The following is a 21,251-nucleotide window of genomic DNA, read 5'->3' on the forward strand; positions in this document are numbered from 1 at the left end:
GCGGGCTCCTTCCCGCCCGGCACCTCCTCCGCAGGTCCCGCCGGGGGCGGCTCGCTGTCCCCGCGGCTCCGCGGTGTCCCCTCAGCCCCGACAGCCGCGCGGGGGTCGGACCCGCTCCCCTCCCTCACGGCCCGGCCGCTCTTCCCGCCACCCGCCGTCCCCTCACGGCGCCCGCCCCTCCCCTCCCCGCCGGCCCCGCGCCTGCGCGGAGCGCGGGCCCCGCCGGGCGGGCGGGCGGAGCCGAGCGGAGCCGCCGAGCGCAGCCGTGCCGAGCCCCGCGCAGCCCCGGCATTGTGCGGGCGGGCGCCCCGACACACGGACCGAGCCGCCGGCCGCGCCGAGCGCCGCGTTCCCCGCCGAGCCCGCCGCCCCCCAGCAGCATGTCGGGCCGGTCGGTGCGGGCCGAGACCCGGAGCCGGGCGAAGGATGATATCAAGCGGGTGATGGCGGCCATCGAGAAAGTGCGCAAATGGTGAGCGGGCCGCGCCGCGCCGGGACCCCGCGCCCGCGTCCCCCCGCGCCCCGCGCCGGCCCCGCGCGGGTCCGGGGCTCGCCGGCGGCCGCGGGGGGCGGGGAGCCGGCGGCACCCAGCAGCCATTTCGCTCCGGCGAGTCACATGAAGGCGGCGGCGGCGTGTGAGGGCGAGAGGCGGCTCCATTGTGCGGCCGAGCCCCCTCCCCGCCGCCCCCCGCCGCTCCCCGCGGACCCCGGCCCGCCGCCCCTCGCCGCGGGTCCCGGGCCGGGCGCCTCGGGCATGGGCGGGCGGCAGGGTCGGGCCGGGCGCCTCCCGCCGCCGGCCCCTACAAAGGGCCCGAGGAACGGGCCCGGGGTGGCTCCGCCGCCCGCTCTTCTGGGTGGAAATAGTGCTCGGAGAAGTGTTCTGGAAAAAAAGAAAACACGTTAATAATACCCCTGTGAAGCTCCCGAGAGTTTATTTTCTGTCGTTGCCTGTTTGTGTGTTGATTTCACCTCCAGAGTTCCCGGGGTTTGCGCGTAAAAGCGCAGCGAACCCGAGCGCGGTCGTCTCCCACCGACGCTCCGGGAGAGAGCGCGAACTGCCCCTGGAACCTCTCGTAAATCATAAAATTAAAGGTTATACCCCGTGTGAAATAAGTCCCTTTTGTTAGGCCTTCAACGCTTTTTGGCATTTCCCTGCTTTTGTCTTTTTTTCCTTGCTTTTGTTAGAAAAACCCTCACGAGGTGTTTAAACAATACAGTACGGCGGTCGCCGCCGTGCTGTGCATGGTCGGTCCGGGATTTGGGATGGCATAAAGAGCGGTGCCGGTGTGACTCAAGAGTGAGTCTTTCTTCTAGCAAGTTGGCTGAGACTGTTCAGCAGTCTCTGTGCACGTATCTTAAAATACTTTTCTTTAAACATTTGGAATCCACGGGGAAATCCTTTGCGTTATTGTTACTGTTCATCACTAAGCTGGTTTGCAGCTTTGAAATCAAGGGGACACTTCTATTGTCCTCCTCGGCTAACGCTTTGTTTTCGTTTAAAAAAACCCGCAAAACACAGAGTCTAACGTGTTCGTGTGAGGGTGAAATGGATTGTTAAGTTTTAAATGGCCTTGAGCACACGAAGGGTGTTGGGTTGGGGTGAGGCGGACAAAGGATCGGGCCGGGTGTCCGGGAGCGCCGGGCACGGGATGGGCACTGCGGAGACCCCAGCCTTTGTGTGGGACCGGGGCAGCCCCAGCCCCGCAGCTCGGCTGCTTTCAGGAACTCTCTTTACTCGGGTGTTGTTTGTAAGTGCAGTTTGCTGACTGCCGGGCCGGCTTTGGAAGGTCAGAACAATGTGCAGCGGTGTGACAGGACTTTTGTTCCAGCCGGAGCGTGCTTGGATGTGTGGGACTGTTCTGGCTGTAGGTATTTCATTCATGAGCGCAGCACGCTCCCTTTGAATCCTGGTTTGTGGAATTCAGAGAGGAGTAGAAACAGAAGCTTGGCCATTCAACAAAATACCTATTTTTTTTTTTTTCTTGGCAAGGACTCTCTGCCATCATGCCAGTTGCTATGGCTCTTTCTGTAAAACAGAAATCTTATGGTATAAATAGATTTCTCTACATTTTAACCTTCACGATAGACAACTTGGCTATAGAGGGCTCCTGTATAGTCATGCAGTGTTTCTGTTGATTATTGTCAGAAGTATTGATACAACTTTTTGTGGAAGTATTTACATAAAGCAATTTTCTTATTTTTAAAGGAATCGTAATTTGAAGGTGAATCTCATGGTTACCCCCCTCCACCTGCAGTCAAATACAGTGGGAAATTAGCTAGAGAGAGTCTGTGTTTTGTGGTTTCAGTGTTTTGAGAAGACTTGGCTTGTTCAATTGAACTTTCCACACTGGCAATTCCTGCATCTTCAGAAGAGCCACATCGGCAATTTCCAAGTGTGCAGTTGCATTTGCATAATAGGAGCAATTTGTTGCCATCCACAGCTCTTCTGTGGAAATGCAGCCACTGAAAATTAAAATACCTTGTGTCCAGCATTTCCTAGAACTGAGTTTTGTGAGACTTGTGTGCTCGGAGCAGTGTGTGCCAGGGATGGGCAGGGAGGCAGACGGGGCTGGGAACTCCTCTGAGCAGACAGTGGCTTTATCCAAGGCATTATCCACCTGGGCAGGTGTGCAGCACCTTGCTGTGCCTGCTGCTCCCAAATCCCTGTGCTGCCACGTCTGTGAATGTGCCTGCTGGAAGGCAGCTTCCATCAGGGCAGACTCTGTTCCTCAGGAAATCAGTGTTCCTGGACAGCCAGCACTTGGATGCAGATCCCCTGTTTTCCTGTCGGTTCACGGAGCGCGTGGCACTTCTGGTTATTGCTGGAACTTCGTAGTAAACAGTGAAGTTGTTACGTTTTTATCTCGAGATTACTGTAACCTTATCTCCTTTGTTTAAGCCATGCTCATGAATGAGCATCTGTTTTGGAAAACAGGCAGCACGTGGCTTACAGAATACATGGTTGCCTTGTGTTTGTGTGGCACAAATGTTAAATTTCCACAGTAAGAGAACAGTTCTACCTTTCTTTAACAGTACTTTCTGTCAGTCTATTTTTAAAAATCCTCTGAGATTATTTTGTCTCGATAAATGGTACAGGATTTTTTTGTCTTTAAAGGTTGATGGGTACATGTAGATTCCAAGTGGGCTCTCAAGAAGAGAGGGGCAAAAACTATTGTGCCCTCAACAGCACTAGAAAAATACTGAAGGCACTCTTGGTTTGTGTCAAAGTCTGATTTGTTAAATGAAGGAAAATACATCTACCGAGAGACAAGGAGTGAGCAGGAGGAAAGCATAAGTGGTAGGATGTCTTGGGAGGGAATGAAATAATTTGCATGGGTACAGAGCACTGCTGGACTTTAGGGCAGCTGTGCAGACATGTAAGCATGGAGGTCTGGAATACCTGGTGGGGATAGGTAACCCTGGCTTTAGAGAATGCACCAGGAATCAGAAATCCCACTGTGCTGCCTTCCCTTTGAATTGCAGTATTTCTCAGGAGTCCTTTGACCTTTTTCTGACCCATCAAAGCCCTGATCTGACAGGTGATAACACCTCAGGAAGAAGAGGTGAACCTGGACAACTGGTGAAAGTACCTGGAGAAAGCTGAGGGGAAAAGTCCCCACAGGCTGTTTTACCTGGGCCATTGGCTGGGATCCTGGGCTGTGGCTATTTAGGATTTCTGGGCAGTGCTGCTGTAGCTTTTCTGTTCACTGTCTCCATTCAGACTTGCTAAAATGCTTTTGTGTGGTGTGTAATGCTCTGAGATTGACTTTCTGCAGGTTTTGCTGCTCATGCCTCCTTCTTCAAATAGGCTTTTGCTCTGAAAAGGAGACATGACACAGAACTCCCTAACAAGATGTCTTTGGAAAAAGGCTGTTTGCTACTCCCAGATCCCCTCCCTGCTTTAGCCTGTCTGTGGTGGGTTTTGTCCTAGGACTGTAGTTCAAGCAGTGGCAGTTGAAGTAAAAATATCCAGTGTATGTGCAGGAATGCATTGAGTTCTGTAGTGGCCCAAACACGCTGTTACCATGCTTGAATTATGATCCCTTTCTTTTTCCTTGCTTGAATTATTTCTCTTGCCTTCAGTGGGAGCTGAAGGTGGAGTTTTGGCACGTGTGAGCCGTGGTTTCTCTCTGCTGTGAGCAAGGTGCTTGTGGCCACCAAGCAGGGCTTGCCTTAAGCCATGTGCACATTGCAGGGGACTCCCCAAATGTGCTGTACTTAGATAACCCCAGAGAAAAGGTGTCTGTGACCACATGTCCTTGTCCAGTCTCTCTGCATGGCATTTGATTGGATTTGCAGCCTGTTCAATAAACACCATGTGTGTTTGGGGCTCCTTCACGTTAGTCACTAGACAAACATCTACTCAGCAGTAGGCGTGCTCGGAAAAGCGAGCCCACGCTTCACAAAATCAGTTTTTGTGCATCTGACAGCACTTTTTGTGTATAATAATGGCATATTCTTTCCCATCCCCTTTCTCTTTTGCTTGATCCCACAGGGAGGTCATAATTCTGTGATTTTCACCAAACTCTGTTGCAATGCAAGTGAGTGTGATGTGATAAATTCAGCATTATGACGTCACTTCGTGATCACCAGCAGAAGATGGGGTATGTGGGAGCAAATCCGTGTGTAAATGCAGCTCACTGTGATGAATGGTAGTCGTGGGAAAAGGCCAGACAAGTGGGAAAGCCTTTCCTTGAGTGATATATTGGCAGTAAAGGCTTTCTGTGTCTCTGCCATCAAATGTTTCTGGCACTCACTGCTGCTGCAGAAGCTGCCTTGACACTTTCTGTATAAGTGTAATATACACTGTTGTGTTTGCTCACCCATATATTACTTTTACACGTGGAATCTGATGTTCATCTGTGGAGCTTTAGTGTTATTAAACAAAGTATAAATATATTTGGGAGTCTTGGGTTATTTAGCATGGGGAATTGGGTATATAATGATGTAAGTTCTGAGATATTAGTATGCCTCAGGCATAAGCACTGAAGAAGTGTTGATACTAATGGTTACCCTTTGTACCCTTGGCTGTCCTTTAAATGCTGTGCAGATATAGTTTAGAATTTAAAAATGTCTTTACAAAATTTCAGAAAAATGTAAGGGTTTGTTTCTGTTGCACTGATTAGTTTCTGAATTTACTGTAACTAAAATATCGAAGATACTTCTCAGTGTGGAAGATTAAAAGAAAAAATATTATTGTATATATTTAATTTTCTGTTGTTACTCCTGAGTCATTCATGGAGAAACAGGAGAGCTTTGAAAACAAGCAAAATGGGTTTTTCTGTAAAACTGTGGAGTTTATCAGCTAGACATGGACAAGTAAAGTTGATAATTGCCACATTTTCAGCCTGATAAAGTGTCAGGCTGATGGTGTTCCATTAGCCATCTTTTCCAATCCAACAGTCAGCACAGAGACCAGCCTACAGAGAATAACAGGGATGGTGCAATTACAGATATTGCTCAGTCATCACTTATCAAAGGTGGAATTGAGTGATGGGAGTGGAATTCTGGTCAGGACCTCGGGGTGGGTGGGTGCAGCAGACAGGAAAACAGGTGAAGAAACTATTTAAGGTTTCACAACAGAATGAGCACAAGAGTTCATGAGTTCCTCATTCCTATTCCAGCACTGGGCCAGTGAGGATCCTCTATGATTTGTGCAGCATTTCCCAAACTCTCTGCCCTGGGCAGCAGCAGTAAATTGTCAGTTCTCACTGAGTGAAAATCCCTGATCAGCAGCTTGGGATGGTGTCTCTGCACAAAAGAATAAAAAGTGACTGTTCAGAGTAGAAGTGGGTTTGGGGTTTTTGTTTGCTTGTTTGGATTTTGGGTTTTGTTTTGAAATGGTAAGGCAGTAAGTATTACAGATAATATTCTAAGCTTAATTTGCAATAAATGTCATAAATCTTGAAATGATTTTACCCTGTTGATCTTGAATGTCTGAAAGTCATTGCGTTTCTTTGTTAACAAATTTGTGTTTGTGCTGCCAATGCTTTTATTAAGTTTCAGGGGAGGTTGTCTTCTTTTTTTTCTTATTAATACTTTCATGGTCTCAAACTGTGAATACTGTAAATACTTACACAAGTAAAAATATTGACATAATAGCACTGTGATGTTGGGTTTTCTTTTTAGCCATAGGTTTGCAGGACTGGGATGTTGGTGTACTTCCATCACAAAATATTCTTATTCCCGTTGTTGTCTGAATTACTGTGTATTGAAATCAGTTAAAAAAATCCCTAGAGCTGAGGGTTATCAAAACTTAAAGTGGTAAGAAGCTCAGAAGAGTTAAAATGTCAGGGCTAACTTTAATACTAGAAGGAAAAAGTTACTAATATAGGTTTCCTCCTGTGTTCTACAGTCTGTCCAGTGAAGATGCTGTGTGAGGCTGCTTTGAGATGCTAACAGGTATCTTGAACTTTTGGTTTTCCAGTGCAGCATCTCTAAGTAATATTTTGCTGTAGGAAAAGACTAAAATCTTGATTTTTTAAAAAAAGCATTTATTCACCTCTCCCCACACCCAAAACAAAACCCCAGTTGGTTTTATTTCCATAATTTCAAAGGTTTTCTTAAGTAGAAATAAATGTAGCTTGCCTTGTATCCTTAAAAAACCCCAAATTATATCATGATCATCTCTTCACAATTAAGTATGCTCTCATTATTGACATGCCCTCATCTCCACTGTCATTTTTATCACATGTAGAGCTCCAAATTAGAGTGAAATTGGATTTTGACATACTTTAGCCACCTAGTGTACCCAAATGGCTGTGTCTAAACACATTGGGGGAACTCTGCTCTGTGAAGAGCAGTAGGAAAGAAATGAATTTGAAATAGTTTTGGACTTTAATTAAAATATCATTATGGACAGAGCCAAAATATATCAAATAGACATATACAGTTTAGCTTTGCTTTTGTTCTTAATTAAACGAGAAAATGCCTCTTCTAAAGGAAAAATACAAGATTGGCTTTGGTAGCTAAAACAAATAGTCAGGAGGATGTTTGTGACATTTGTATAGTGGGGCTGCTTTTGATTCTGGAGGCCCTTTCTAAAAATGGAGCTATCACATATATGTAAATATATATATTTGGAGTCACATCCAGCTTCTCCCATCCTGCAAAGAACATTTTTAATTTTTTTAATCTATAACTGGATCCCAAATCTATTATTTAAATGTTTATGGGGGAAAAAAAAAAGCCTGAGATCTCATGCCAAATTAATTTCAGATGTTCCTGAATATTTAATGGAATCGGTCTTTGTTGTTAACTTTTAATGGATCCATTTGCAGAGCTGCATTGCAAACCCAGGAACCAGCAGTGGTAATCTGTGACCTGAAAACTGATCCCAGAAACGTGATGAAATTTCTCTGGCATTGTGGACCTTCTGTAAAGCCCTGGTGTGCAGAGCTCAAGGAGTGCGTCCCTCAGCCCAGCATCCCTGTCCTACCCAGCCCTGGGAGCCCCGAGGCAGAGCCACCCTGCAGCCACATGTCCTTCCCCTTTTGTCACCCCTGGGGCTGGCAGGGTGTGCACAGAGCAGCCCAGGCTGTGCTTTCCCCCCTCTGCTTTTCCCCAGAGCTGGGCTCTCATTCTGCACCACGGCACCGATGGCTCCCTGTGAGGCTCTGCAAGGGCAGAGCTGTCTGTCTGTCAGGGGTGTGGAGTGAGCATTAAATTGCCAGCAGCAAATTTCTGCCCCCCAAATAAACCTCAGATGGTCAAAATGCATCTAGATTTCTAATCCCATTAAACAGCTTCATGATAATCAAAACACACTGGTCTGTCTAAACCCTCTTCTGCTGTCTAGAAACTTAAGTGAAAATTGTAGGCATTAAATCTGCATTTTCAATTGCTGTTCTTCTTAACTTTATCTTTAATCCAGATCTTATTACTGCTACTGCAGTTACTCACCCAGTCAAGTAAGAGCCCTGAGAAATCTGGAGGTTAGCAGTGCTCTAGCAAGTTGTGAAATGCAAAGAACAGTTTGCACAATGCAGTGCTAAAGACGATGTAATAGAGATCATCCTACTTAATAGCCTGTTTAAATTCTTGACAACTTACAATAGGAGATCACTCTCTTCTGAATCTGAAGTGTAACTCCTCCTGCATTGTAATTTTGTAGGGAGAAGAAGTGGGTGACAGTTGGCGACACATCCCTAAGGATTTACAAATGGGTACCAGTAACAGAGCCTAAAGTGGATGATGTAAGTATCCTGCAGTATCTTGCCTTTTCCTGACCTAGATGCTCCTGTTTAGGCAAAGCCAAAAGAAATGCTCTTTGATTTTCACTGAGCCTTTAAGCTGAGACTGGTGTGGGTCTTGCAGGCTCCAGGGGGATGTTGATCTCTACAGCAAGTGATGTGGATGGGTGAGTGTGTGACACTGGAGTCAGCTGGGATCAGTTCTCAGATAACTTAAACATGCAGCTGAAACTCAGTTTGAAACCTTTAGTTTGAAACCCTTCTCTGACTAACTGGGAGGCAGGGAGGGAGAGTTATGGCATGGATTATTTTTCCCCCCCGTTTGTGCCTGGTGATTTAAAGAAAGCAGCTGGTTTGGAACAGGGCAGAGTACATATTCTATGTGTGCATCAATGCTGTTCTGCTCAAAACCAGGTGGAAAACATTTGACATGAGTGCAGGAATATCCTGTGGAGCTGGGATCACTTCTATTAGCATGTCCAGCCAAGGAATACAGCAGCAATGCTTCTGTTGTCCTGTGTGTTTTCTCTTGATCAATGTTCTGTCTGTGCATCCTGTTTATGTTGTGTGCACTGTTTGTGTGGTGTAAAAAGAAGGGTAAAAATCAAAGTTGATAGGACTTACAAGTTGGTTTTTAAAATGATTGCTACTCTCATCATATAAATTGTAATATTGAGACAGAGAGAACACTAACCCAGGATAACACAGTAAATTAATGACACAACAGAAAACACATCCTAACTTTGGTACTCTTTCCTTGGGCTGTCATGTGCTTTTACTTTACCTGAAATATGAGTGAAGACCTATTTGGAAGAAAACTTCTGTATTAATAGATGTGTAAAATGGTGGTGTTTCAGACAAGACACTGTCATGACCTTGTCTTACTCAGACTCCAAATTTAAGACCGATTTTTTTTTTATTAGGATTGCTTTAAATGAGTTTGTTTCTTTCTGTGCTTTGGTTGTCCCACAGATTTCATGGACTGTCAGAGTTGTGGTAAAACTCAGGGGTTCTTCCAGTGCTTGGGCAGCATCTCTCTGAAGTTCCCCCTTGGGAATTGGGAAACCTGTCCATTCTTTCTGGTTGTCTAATGTTTGGTCTTGATTTTATTATTTGTAGTATATAGTGGGGGAAAATTGTGCTGTCTGTGTGAGAGGAAGTGCAGGGTTTAGGATATTTAGGATCAGGGCTTCTGGCAGTTTTCCTGCTGTTCAGCTGTGCCTGCAGGATGGGTGCTGGGGGACTTGGAAACAGAATTTCTGAGTGAGCTTCTGGAGGAATTTTCAAGGTCACTGCTACCCAAAGTCAGGTTCTCTATTATGAAGAATGAGTTTATATAATGGTTTCCATGTGCAGAGTTTAATTGTGTTTTCTAAGCCATCATCTCTAGGTTGAGGCTCCAGATTTGCAGAAATTGGGACACTTGTTAAGGACCAGTTACACTGGTGTCCTACAGTCATGTTCTTTTTAATTCAAGTAGAGCCTGTTGTGCAGCTGCAGTTGTTTCAGGCTTGGTGTTGGCAAGGTTTCTGTCCTGCTGCTCTGAAAGTTCTCACAAATCACACAAGCATGTATATTTTATATAAATATAATTTATTTACATAAATTATCCCTACCTGGTATATAAGTACTAGGTAGGGATAATGTTGTCTATTAAATTTTGTTGTGGACATCTTTTTATCTCTAATTTCATCCATTCTGAAGGACCAGACAGTATATTTGCCTTTCACTAAAATAGGAGAGTGGTGCCTTCCCTTATTTCAAGTGGAAGTTGTCTTTGATTTTGGTGGACAGAAATGAAATTACTTCCCCCCGTCACATACTGCTCCTTAGACACTTGGACATTTCTCTGCACTTCAGTTAGCTTGGCTCTTCCTCCTCCTGCTTGTGGAAGGCTGTTCTGGAACCTCACCACTCTGATGGTTAAACCTCTTTAGAAAACACCTGTCAGCTTAAATGGCTCACAGTCACACTCAGTGTTTCTTTTGTGGCAAAAAAGTCCTTTTTACCTTTAAAAAGCAACAAAACCAAACCTGAGAGAGATCATGACCCCTCTGACCTTTCATTTTGCAGAGGTAAAGAATTCCATGTGCTCTCACCTCTGTTTCATGCATCAGCAAGTAAAATCTGGCTTCTCTAAGTAAAAATGCAGTTTAGAAATAAGCTTAATAATTAAAATAGAGAGAAAAGTCCCTCCAGATGTCACTTGTTGAATTTCTTCTGCAGTCTTAGACAGTGTTTGATTGTGGTTCAGTTCCTTCCCTTGTTGGAGGACAGTCTCTGTCCAAAAGGGTGGGCTCAGAGCATTCTTCCTGGAGTCAGGCTCTGAATTGTCTCCTCAGCAGGCAGGATCTCCACAAGCAGTGCAGCTGCTTCTTTTTCCTGTGAGTCTGATTACATCACCTCCTAATTGCAAATGCTGCATCCCTGAGCAGCACAGATTCCCAGGGATGGATGCCATGGTCCCTGGGCAGGCACAGATTCCCTGTCATGGATGCCATGGTCCCTTCTTTGTTTGCATGTGGGAGCAGGTTGGGACCCACAGCTCATGCAGGGCTTGTGCTCTGTGCTTTGGGTCAATCTCATTTTTCTTAATCCATCTTTCAGTTTTTTTAAATGAAGAAACAGCATTGGTTGTGGAGGAGGAGGAGGTTTTAGTTGGGCTTGTGAGCTGTTCTTACAGAGGTGCTCAGTGGGGAGGGTTTTACACAGCAATGTGGATTTCTCTGCATGGCCATGGTCTCATGTGTGTGTGGTGCCTTTTGTTTTTCAGAAAAGTAAGAATAAGAAAAAGGGCAAAGATGAAAAGTGTGGCTCTGAAGTGACCACCCCAGAGAACAGCTCCTCCCCAGGGATGATGGACATGCATGGTGAGTGGGAGAAGGTCACACCCAGTTCCCCTCTTACACTGCTGGGAAAGTGTAAACCAAGAGCCTCAGATCCTCCACTGCTCTGATGGATGGACTTGAATCAAAATGGAAAACACCATCAGATACTCACTTGGTACCTTGGATCAAAATGGAAAAACACCATCAGATACTCACTTGGTACCTTGGACTTCTCTTCTGTGGATGTACTTACAGTTGTTTATATATGGGATACGAGTGTAAGGGAAAAAACTTGTCAGTGGAGTTAAATGTGAAAATAAAATTAGAAATATCTACCACTCTAAGCACTGCACTCAGGTGCAGTAATGCCTCAACAGTTTGCTGCTTGAAGAACCAAAAATCCCCCAAAGGCTTAATGGGACCTACTCTAATTTAGGCAGGTTTTGTACTTATTAACTCTCTTACTGATTAAGGTCAAGAGAATTCTGCAAGAGCCAAGAAAGCAAGCTCTGGTTCTGCCTTCCTTCTGCTGCAGCTTGAAGAAATTAACTGCTCAAGAAAACATTTTTTGTTTGCCAGTCAGGCACTATGAGGTCAATTTTATTTCACTTTAATTTTTAAAAAATGTTACTTTTGAGTGTTAGCCTGATGTTTATTACAGAGCAGCTTGCACAGCTCAGCTCTGCTTCAGCTTTTTACCTTCTGGGTGTTTGGGTAACAATTATGGCAGAGAATGCAGCACTGTTAGAGCTGATAAGAGAGGATCACTTTTTAGTGGGGTGTAAATTTTTAATTTCAGTTTTATTTGCATTTGTGCTGCCTCATGGTTGCTTTTTGCAGTGCTGACAGCAAGTGAGGTCTTGCAGTTAAAGGATGAGCAGGGGTTTTGCAGGTCTGGATTAATTTTTCATCTATTTCAAACCTTTTAACTTTTGCCTTGGTCAGATAATTTAATTTTTTAAAGTCTTGATTCTCCCATGCATGAGGTGAATGTACTACTTGATTTTTTTATCACTTATCACCTGTGTTTTTAACTGTACAATTTCACATTATACAATTTTGTAATAAATTTAATCTGAATTGACTTCAGGCTGCTCTGGAGAGAGGTGATCCCAGCAGCAGCTCTGTGTTCCTGAAGTCCTTTGGATGTAATGGTTGTAGAGATGCAGAGGGAGGTGGATTGACTTGTATTCTAGTAATTTAATTCATAATATTTTGCAGGGTGAGTTTTCTTTAGGGAGCAGGAACTTCCCTCTTGGTTATCCAGGGATGTTAGTCTGGTTTAAAGGAAGTTGGACCCCAGTGCTATGTGTAAAATAATAGCTGAGTACTTAAACCACTGTCACAGGCAGAGTATTTCCTGTTCACTACAGATCTGTGTTGCAGAGAATTACTGGGATCCAAGCCTTTGAGGGCTAGAGAATATTCTGGACAATTATAAAAACTGTTGATATTGGGATTGGATGTTACATTTCACCTTGAAGGGGTTTTGGGTTGGTTTATTTTTGACCTTCAGGAGTCAATTAAAAAATATCTGCTTATCTGAACATTGGAGTGATGGGTATTTGGAAATGTGCAGTATGAACTTGCTCAGCCCTGTGTTATGTGAGACTGCCACTTTGGTTGATCTGCTTTACTCATATTACAAAATTCTGGGGTCTTTTGCATCAGATCTGAGTAAAACACTCTTTGGTTTCAGATATAAAATTAGAATTAGATTTTTAGTAGCTGCTTGGAAACTCTGTAGGCTGGTGTGGAAAGAAGTTGGGTGTGTAGTGTGAGTCTAAACGATTAAACTTGATCCCTAATGAGCTAAATTATATCATGTGTTATCAGGGAATAATGTGGAAGCATTCAGGTGTGCTTTGTATCCTGTCAGATCAAACTGGGTTGGTTTCCACTCTTCTGTTCACAGATGACAATAGCAACCAGAGTTCAATAGCTGATGCTTCTCCAATCAAACAGGAAAACAGCAGCAATTCCAGCCCAGCCCCAGAGCAGAACTTGGCAACACAAGCAGACGGCACTGAAGTCAAGTCTGACGAAACTCAGGCAGAGGCAAAGGAGCAGCCTGGTTCAGAAGGTGAGCTGGGAGGGCCATTTGAAAGCCAAACAAAAAAAGTTATCCTTTAGTGTGTTATTTATTTGCTTATCCGCTTTAAGAACTGGAAAATAATAATTTGAAAGAGATGGTTTCTGAATTTTCGGCATTTATGTGAAAATGGGCCATAATTTCTCTGACCTGCTGGTGATCTTTCATACAACTGGAAAGGTCACACTGACATTCAGGGGTCTTTTCAGGGAGAAACAAACAAAATACTGGTTTATGATTCTCAAATCTCAGTCTTGAAAGAATAAATAATTTAAAATCATCTTTGAAATGGCTGCTACCATGTAATCACACAAGTCCTGGAAGGTATTAGTTTGTGTGGATCTCTGGAAGTTGATGCCCTAGTGTGACAGTAAAATAGAGGTGAGATACATTGAAATTACTTTTTACATTTTGTAAACTATAATGCAAGCTTTCTTTTCTCTTAATCCTGCTTGCTACTTATTCAGAAGTTAGCTCTGAGTTCTGTCCTAATTTTCTGAAAGCATTACAAGATTCTATTGCAGTTGTGGACAGATTAAAAATACATGTGGGTTAAGGGATTGTTCTGACCCTCACTCTTTAAATGGTATTTTGGGTAATTGAAACATGCTCTGTATTTATATTCTTGGGAAGATAACTTTCTTTGTCCTATTATAACAGATAAAAGATGTCCTTAACACCATTCTAATGATTTGGTTGCAGAATTCTTCCCATACCAAAGCAATTAAATTATGCTCTCCTGATTTAGTTCTTCACTCAGTAGCTCGACTGACCAATTTAAATTTAGAAGTTTTATCTTGGTAATGCCAGAGTGCTCAAATATGTTAAGTGTTGTCATTTTTAACCGGGGTTAAAATTTGACAACAGAACCATCACCAAATTGGAATAAATCAGAGCAAATAATACCTCCACTTGCATATTTGGCCACAGTAAAGAGTAAGGATTTACTCCTTGGTTTAATATTATCTGAACCTGCTTATGTGAAGCTGTTGCATAGCATGCAAGTTCCCCTGGTTAAATTTAGGTTTAGGGAAAATCAAACCAAGTCCTCTGGATTGAGAGCCTGGTATTGTAAAATGAAAGGGAGACACAAAAGCAAAAAATTCCTGTTATTAATGCAGGTGTTTTCAGTTGGTTAAATGCTGTGTTAAACAATTTATTAAACATTTATCTACCTTGTTGTGATCAGTCAGAGCCCTGCAGTTGGGACATTATTCAGCTGGACAGGGTTAATGACCTTGCCTGTCTCATGTTACTCCACTGAAATGAGGGAGATTCCTCTAAGCCACTTTGTGTGGTCAGAAATGCTTAATGAGGAATGAAATAAAACAGGTGGATTAAAGCATTCTGCTGTGTGAACAAGTCCTGCAGGCACTGGAATAGTTTGAGGCTTGGTGGTTTCAGGAAGGGATCCCCTTGGCCAAAGGGCAGCAGCAGGCTGAGTGTTCCATCAGGAGCAGCTGGAAAAGAGCAGCAGTGATGGGCTGGGGCTGGAACATGGCCAAGTGCTCCTCAGCTCAGTGGGGGCTGAGACATACACAGCAAAAATCAAAACTCAGATTTCTTTGGACCCTTGGGACTTGTTTGTGTATCAGCATGAAGATGCTTTTGTGGTGAGACACGGACAGGAAGAGGATTCTGCCCGAGTTCACTGAATGTGATCTTTGAGATGCTCATGATGAGCATCACTTTGTCTGGAATTCAGAAATGCTTGTGATGCTTTTTATACAGTACACAAAAATATCCATTACTCACTGGTTATGGCATCTTCATTAACCAAAACAGTCCAAAAATTTTGTTTGATCTTGCATTTCTCTTAATATGGAATAAATTCATAAAATCTTTGGGTCAGGAATCTAGAAACACATTTTACATGCCCCTGTCCCCTATTTAAAGAAATGTGTGCTTTAACCTTGAGTCTTCTGTAAGTCTTGTTTTGAGAGAGGGAAGGATTTTAAAAACAAACAAACAACAAAAAACCCCCAAAACAAACCAAAACCCAGTGAAAGTTGGAAGCAAGTAACAGCTGTAATAGGCTTGAGGAATTCTTCACACCTGTCCACCAGAATTAAAAAAAAAAAAAAAAAAAGGATTTAAAATATATGGCTGAATTTTGATGCAGGTAACTTTATTCTCTCTGCTTAGCCACAGTTTTTAGATCCATTATTTGTAAGACTTCAGCCTTTTGCTTCTGGTTTGAAGGAGTTCCCTTGCAGTCCAGACTGGTTTGCTGAGGGCTCAGACCTCATCTTTGAGGCTGTGCAGGAGCTTGGCTCCCTCTAGGGTCTGATCCCAGGGTCTGTGCTGCAGCAGCAGGGAGGAAAAACTCAGGCAGCAGCTGGGTTGTGATCCTGGAGTTTGAGCTTAATTCATCATATTCATACACTTATTTATGTATTTTTATTAGTGGTTGCAGTGTGGGTGAAATGGTTGTGCTGGGGATGTTGCTGATGGGAAGACATCCTGCAAAGCTCCTGCTGAAAGCTTTCATTTGTTTGCTTAAAATTATTTCTTGCTATTTCAGATACCTCTGATGAACAGAATTCACAGTCTTCAATGGAAAATTCCATGAATAGTTCAGAGAAAGCAGAAATTCAGTCCTCTGGAGAAAATGATTTAATTACAGAGGCATCTAAAAACTCTCAGGTAACTTTAAATGCGATAGTCCAATTGCATGGATCTTGGAAAAGTTTATTTTTAGTTAAAAGCAAATATAAGGAGGACAGCTGTGTATTTCCATTAATTTGCAAAGTGAGGACCTTTAGTAAAGCAGCTGTAGAGTATTAAATGTGCCTGTACCTGGTTTTGTGGTCCAGGTGACTGGCTGCTTGAATCTCACAGAATTGGAACAGTAAAACCAGATTGGTCTGATGGATTTCTTGGTTTCTTAAACCAGACCATGTTTTTAAGTGAATATTAACATTTTGCATTAATAAATTGCTTGGAACAAACCTACGGGACCCTTTGAGGACCATTCAGAAGTAGAACACCTTCTATAAAGGTAAATGTTTATGGCAGTTAGGAGAGTTAATTTGTGGATGTTTGGGTGTTTGTTTACTCACTGGAACACTGAAAAATTCTGGGTGGGTGGGAGGAAGAAATGATCCTTGCAGTTGTGCCCTTCTGAGGGCAGGACAAGTGCAGATCCTCAGGCAGATCCTCCCTGCTCCTCCTGCTTTTCCTGTGGGTGCTCAGCTTCACTGCACCCTCCATCGAGGCTGTTCCTTGGAATATTCACTGTGGGGTTTAGCCTGGAAATAGGATTTTGCTCCTTGTAGATGACAACAAGTGCAAAGCTGCTGAGGTAAGATGTGAGTAGAGGAGTGATTTCAGGCAGCACTGGGACATGTTGTGGCATCCAGGGATGCTTTGTCTGGGACACATCACACGCTGGGGAATTGTTTGTTTGATGTTTGTGGTGCCTGAACTTCAGTGCAATGATAACGTGGCTGTTTTTCTTTTCCCCCTCATTAAGGACTCTGAAGGAGTGCCACCTTCTAAAAAGATGAAAGTAGAGGCTTCCCAACAAAATGTTGAAGAGATTTAGACTATAGATTTTTCTGGTCAGTTTTTATGTAAGGTACATCAATGGGCTTAATTATAGAACAACCTTACTTAAGCATCTTCTCTTGGATGAGGACAGAACTCCTAACTTTTCAAGTTACCAAGCAAAAATCCAAGAAAGCCTAACAAAGGTTTAACTTCTCAGACACTGAAAACTTTTTCCTGTGAAACAAACATTGAGAACTTTTAAGTTACTGTCTCTGAATTGGTTGGAGTAAACAACTCAGGAGGGGTCTACGCACTGTTTCTAAAGTCAAAATTACAATTATGTTGCTGCTGTATTTTTTTTTCATTTCTCTATTTAACATTGTAAGATATTTAAGGATGGTACAGGTCAGGTATTAGCTTTCATGTGAAGTTCATTGTTCTGGCGTGATGTCTGCTTTTGTTTTGTGCCTTGTGTTCTGAAAACAGTGCTAACTTTTAAAAGTTGTTTTGCAGCTGTCTCCTTTGCAAAGTGGCCTATGTTTGCATAATGCCATGTAGTAAGGCTTTTTTTTTTTCTTTTTTTGTTTGGGGTTTTTGTTTCATTTTTAAGTTTTAAATCCCTGGTGCTTAAATTTTTAAACAACTACAAATCAGGAAGCCATTTTCACTCTTGGAGTCCAAGGAGAAAAAGGAGCTTGATATTTTATTTTAGCAGCTATAGTGGAGATCTTTTATTGAATGCATGGCATTCGCAACTGTAAATTTGGTCTTCTAAATACTTAACTTCATCAGAAGTTAACATGATCTGTTTACCATTTATAGTCCAGATCTGAATAGATATTCTAACACAGGCACTTAAAATACTTAGTATTAGGTCCAGATCTCTGTACTGGGTACAACTTGCTTTACAGGAAAGTTCCACTATGTACATAAATAGGATCAAAGGGATTGATGCACAGTGAGTTTATTTTCAATTGGTCTTTTTTGATATCATGTTTTCACTGAACTGGATTTCATTGTACTGTTTCATTATGAGATGTTTACTTCTATGTTCCAGGAAAATACTGTATTGTGTGGGGGGGTTCCTTATTCTCTTTCAGCAAGTCTTGTAAATAAGCCTTGTTGTTTCCATAGTCCAGTTCCTAACTGCACTTAGGAATGTTCCTTCTCTTCCAATTAACGTTGAAGTGTGCTTATGCTAACTGAACTAATGGAAAGGCACAAGGTAGGTGCAGCTCCCCTCAAATTCCTGGCAAGCAGAAGTGTGGAACCATCTGCATCAGGTCACGAGGGTCTGGTCTTCCAGTGGTATTTGTACTTCCAGGGAATAAGCCCTGATCTCCCACTTCCATGCACACTCATCCATCCACGTGTCCATCCGTGCTGCTGGCTCGGGCCCTTGCTCTGTCTTCTCCTGCTGTGGGAGATGGAATTTGCAATTTCAAATAAGATCTCACAGCTCTGGAAATGGTTGAGCGTAGTTTGTAAGCTGAAAAACTGTAAATACTTTTTTAGATGAAAAAAAAAAAATAAAATAAAAAAGAAGTTGCTTCCAGTTGAAAAGGTTTTTTCATAAATTAGGTTTGTGAAGCTTATATAGGTCTGAATTCTCCAACAGTGAAAATGGCTTGCACTTAGACTACTGCATTACGTTTGCAATTACCACTTTATTAGGAAAAATAACGAGGAACTGGGGGGAGGGAAAAGGGGAGGGAGGAGTGGGGAGCCAATACTGACCTTCCATAAGATGTTTGTAGGATTGAACCCCAAATAACCTATGACACTCAACTTTTCCTTTATGTTGAAATAAAACATTTTGGATTTTAACTGAATAAAATTTGATTGCAAATCATTCATGAAAACAGCATGCTCCCTAATAAGATTTTGGGATTTCTGGTCTGATCATGAAGTCCATTAACATTCTGAAAATAAGGAAATGAGGAGCCAAAAACTGAATTTGCACAATATATGCAATGAAACGGTAGAATTCTCTCTTGAATTGTGTGTATGCCTAAAATGTGGATAACTGGTCCATGATGATTGATTTGTATGTATATTACATTCAGATTTAAGTGATATTTTGTGAGAAGTTCTATTGATATATTAAATGGGCAAATCTAGAAGGATTCAAACTTTTAAATATTTTTGATTTACTAACTTTTCATTATTCTTAATGCTAAAACAAAACAAATTGATGCCACCTTGGACAAGTAGTCGTGTTTACTAATCCCTCTCTTCAGGTGCATCGCAGCAAGTTTTTAATTTTCATTTTGTAGACGTATCCAAGGGAGTAAATAGACTTTTCATTTAGGAACTAATTCCTGTACTTTAGGAAGAAATAAAATATATAAATAGCACTAAAAATACCTCAAATTTTTCATTAGATAGAAACATTTATTGGCATTATTGACATCAACCAGGTTTAATTATAAACTTCCTTTTCTCTCCTGTGGCTTCTGCTCAGAACTGTTCATTGTTCTGTGGCTAACGAGACAAGGCATCATAACCATCTTCCTAGAGGCTTTATTTCTGAGGTAGAAATCCTTTATTTACAGCTTCTACAGAATGCATTCAGATCTTTTATTTTAACCAGAGATTCTAGTGACAACAGACAACTGAACAAGCAGATAGATTTGGGTTCCTTAGACCTGTTATTGTCAGTCTCTGAGGGAAGAGACTTTGACATTATCTGGTATGAAGAAATCCAAAATAGTGTATAAGACTGTTATTAGTCTTTTTTTGAAGTGCCTGATAACATTTATGGGCCAACGGATGTGATTGAACACATTTTAATGCCAGAAAGTACAGATGGGACCAAACCAGAACATGGAATTCAGATCCACTGAGGTTTGAAACCAGATCTAAATCCAGCTTTTTTTGGCTTGGACCTATCTCTACCCAAAACTTGTTTTATGAACTCACTGTAAAAGGGTTTATTGAAAGCATTGAGAGGTGGAGCAGGAGGAGAGATGTAATTTTTTTCAAGATGACTGAAAGTTCTCATACAGCTGATGTTTTAGAAATAGTGCAAATATCAAGAAGTGCTTCCTTGCTACAATGCTGAATGTTGGAGCTTCAGTTACAAATAAATAAATAAATAAAATAACAAAAAATATTAAAAAAAAAAAAAGAAACTAGAAGCAAGCAAGTAATTTAGCTGAGTTTGTGGAACACGTGGGAAGGCCTTCCGGATAATCGATTTACTCAGCCAAACATTTTATAGCAGAACTATTCCTTGGAATTTTTATGCTTGGGAAAGTAGTTGTTAAACATTCCAAAAAGTGCTGGCACTTACAAAACAACAACAAAAAATAAAATCAACAAGGCAGTATAAAATATCGGTTTTGGGTGGCTATCTTCATACATAAGCATTGTCATGTTTTGGAATGTTCTTTATCTCTAAGGGCCTGTTAGAAGGTGTAAAGAATTTTGTTTTCTTCAATACCTAATCGTTTTCCATCTTATGATTTGTGTGTGTGTGTTGTACAGCAGTATAATTTTTCACTTATTTATTCCATCGGTAGTTATGGTTTGTACAATGTACAATGGTTTCATTTCAAAATAAAATAAAAAATCACAACATGAACGCTGTGTGAATAATTTTTATCGAGAAACCTAATCTCACTTTGGTTCCTTTTGGTTTTTTATTTTTTTAATTTGCAATAAATTTCTGTTTTTATAAATGGTATTTTTAAATGTGCATTCTCTGGTGTTGTCTTGTTTGGTAATGTATAAAATGATCCACCTTTGAGAAGTCCAAAGGTGTCTTGATAATTGTTTGGTGGGGCAGGGGCAGGTGGTGGTTGTAAAAACAACAGATATGACCAGTGTAATTACAGCAATCTGCAGAATAATTTGGTAGTTTAAGATAATTCATTTACCAAATTCCTCGTTTGGTGCTCGGTTAAAATGTTGTGGTACCTTAAATTGGAGGGGGAAGGGAAGGCAGAGTGTGAAACGTGCTTCAGTTTGGAAACAAGCTCGAGTTCAATGATTGCAAGGGTAAAACTCCTGAGGAGTTTTGGAAAGATTCTTTACATTCAAGATGGATATAAAGTGTCCAGCTTATTTTTAGTGTTCGGTGTGCTCTGTCCCAAGGTGGCCTGCAGTTCCACAGGCAGCTGGACTGCCCTGCTGGCTGGTGAGCCCCAGCCTGCTCCCACCTTGGCTCTCTCACATTTACTGGGGTGCTCCTAACATCCTTAGCAGCCCCTTTAAACTCACTAGCCTGGGAAGGAAGCTGCTTTAGTTTGGTTTCTTTCCTTCTCCAGATTAGTGAATTAAACCAGGAGACACGAATCAAGGAGTTCCATACGGGGTGGAACTGGAGAGAGAGGACAGGACAAGTAGGAGCAAGGCTGTAACTCAAGATGGGTCCCAGGAGGAAAGGCCTCTGAACAGGTAAGGCTGGTGCCAGGGAGAGAGCAGTGGCAGCCTGGAGCAGGGCAGGGCTGGAAGTTCTCCCTGTGGTTTCCTGGGAAGTTGTCCCTGTGGTTTGGGAGCAGGATGGGCACGGACTCCTGCACTCAGCCCCAGCCCAGGCTGTGAGTAAGATCCCTTGAGCTCTTCCCCTCATCAGTATGGAAATGCTTATCTTCCTGTCTGTAGATTTGGGAGGATAATCTCACCACTAAGTGGTGTGGAATA

General features: G+C 42.4%; 1 protein-coding gene across 1 annotated transcript; it reads left to right on the plus strand.

Moving 5' to 3' along the window:
- The first annotated feature begins 333 nt into the window (after window positions 1-333).
- Window positions 334-20,211, plus strand: BCL7A (BAF chromatin remodeling complex subunit BCL7A). The gene is made up of 6 exons (XM_058037096.1): window positions 334-472; window positions 8,114-8,195; window positions 10,966-11,062; window positions 12,936-13,103; window positions 15,637-15,758; window positions 16,588-20,211. The coding sequence occupies exons 1-6, from the start codon at window positions 381-383 to the stop codon at window positions 16,657-16,659; spliced, it is 633 nt and encodes a 210-aa protein (XP_057893079.1). The 5' UTR covers window positions 334-380; the 3' UTR covers window positions 16,660-20,211.
- The last annotated feature ends 1,040 nt before the right edge of the window (window positions 20,212-21,251 follow it).

Source organism: Melospiza georgiana, chromosome 18, assembly GCF_028018845.1.
Source record: "Melospiza georgiana isolate bMelGeo1 chromosome 18, bMelGeo1.pri, whole genome shotgun sequence".
In the NCBI taxonomy this organism is placed as follows: Eukaryota; Metazoa; Chordata; class Aves; order Passeriformes; family Passerellidae; genus Melospiza; species Melospiza georgiana.

Bases quoted from the DNA above. Each gene is read 5' to 3' on its own strand.
- BCL7A (XM_058037096.1), top strand. From the start codon at position 381: ATGTCGGGCCGGTCGGTGCGGGCCGAGACCCGGAGCCGGGCGAAGGAT. The intron at 11,063-12,935 runs GTGAGTGGGAGA...TTCTGTTCACAG, and splicing joins AGGGATGATGGACATGCATG to ATGACAATAGCAACCAGAGT. The intron at 15,759-16,587 runs GTAACTTTAAAT...CCCCTCATTAAG, and splicing joins AGGCATCTAAAAACTCTCAG to GACTCTGAAGGAGTGCCACC.